Raw genomic sequence first — 1,327 nt, 5'->3', positions numbered from 1 at the left:
TCCTCGTTTTTCTGATTCTGATAGGGCAAAGTTGGTCTCTATCATGTGGGCAATCTGGACGCCCGCAACAATATTACACATGATAAAGCGGCAACAAGCCCGACTCAGTCGATGATCATGACCCGAGATGCACTGGCATTGTTGGACATTCCCCGTGAGCATGCTCGGATCCTACCTGGTCACGGATGGCGTCCGCCGGATGAGACCTTCGTAAAGATCAACACCGATGGAAGCATAGCTATGGATGCTCGTCGGGGTGGTGGTGGAGGAGTTGCAAGGACTCGATCCGATTTCCTGGCTGCTTGGTGTAAGCCATATAGTGGTATCACTGATCCATTGATTGCTGAAGCTCTCGCTGTACGAGACGGTGTTATCTTTGCAAAGTTACGAGGCTTTTCCAAGGTCATTATGGAAACCGACTGTCAAGACTTTGTCACTCTCTGGAATTTGCGCCAAGTTTCACGATCTGTTCTGGCGCCAATCATAGCTGAAATATGGGAGCTCGCTTGTTCTTTTACCTCTTTTGTTATTCAACATATTTCTAGGTCAGCAAACTTTTCTGCTCATCTATGTGCAAAGCATGCGAGCACGCTGGATGTGACAGACTACTGGTTGGCCTCCAGGCCCAGTTTTCTTGTAACTAGCCTTATGGCAGATTTTGCCGGGGCCTTCGTTGAATAAAACTCCCCATATTTCCCCTAAAAAAAAGAGCTGACAGGGAATTCGACCTGAATCAGCATAAAAACAGTCGTTTTTGTTGAGAACCGACATCAACGAAGCGTCGTTAGCGAACCATCGTTAGGAAACGTAGTTAGCAGTTATTAGTGTCCAAGCGTCGTACAGACGCATCTGTCCGTACACGCGCCTCTTTGTACATACGCCTTCACAATGCGTCCCAAATCTTGTATAAATATATGATTCTCAATCAATGAAAGCATTAAATCATTCGTACAATCACTTTTATCTTTACAGTTTTTTGTGCTAATTCTGGACTGAGTAAAAAACAACAAAGACACGTGTCGACATAGGACTGGACAAAAAATACAGCCTAAACCAAATACAAAATCAGACGGCTGAAAGTTAGACACTCCCGAAGGAAAAGGAGCGGTTTACTAAATAAGAACAAAGTGGGGGACGGATTTGTGAAAATAAACAACTTGTCGCACTGGGGGTTTTCCTCGCAGCCTCCGCCCTCCTCGTGAGCCATCTCTCCCCGACCTCCCGATGCCGCCCAAATCTAAGGCCGCGGCCGCCGCCGCCGAGCCGGTCTCCGTGGAGGACCTCTTCACGGCGCTCCACCGCCACATCGAGGCCGGCGAGTTCCCCC

At 48.2% G+C, this 1,327-nt stretch overlaps 1 protein-coding gene across 1 annotated transcript in view; it reads left to right on the top strand.

Moving 5' to 3' along the window:
• The first annotated feature begins 1,171 nt into the window (after positions 1-1,171).
• The window catches only part of LOC119277925 (signal recognition particle subunit SRP72-like), a 6,795-nt gene continuing 6,639 nt past the window's right edge, over positions 1,172-1,327 (top strand). Inside the window, exon 1 of the mRNA XM_037559275.1 lies at positions 1,172-1,327. This exon is cut by the window's right edge and continues 15 nt beyond it. Within this exon, the coding sequence (XP_037415172.1) occupies positions 1,225-1,327 (103 nt within the window). The 5' untranslated portion in view covers positions 1,172-1,224.

This window comes from Triticum dicoccoides, chromosome 3B (genome assembly GCF_002162155.2).
Source record: "Triticum dicoccoides isolate Atlit2015 ecotype Zavitan chromosome 3B, WEW_v2.0, whole genome shotgun sequence".
Classification (NCBI taxonomy): Eukaryota; Viridiplantae; Streptophyta; class Magnoliopsida; order Poales; family Poaceae; genus Triticum; species Triticum dicoccoides.
The sequence above is the reverse complement of the archived record's forward strand: the minus strand, read 5'-3'. Positions and strand labels throughout refer to the sequence as shown.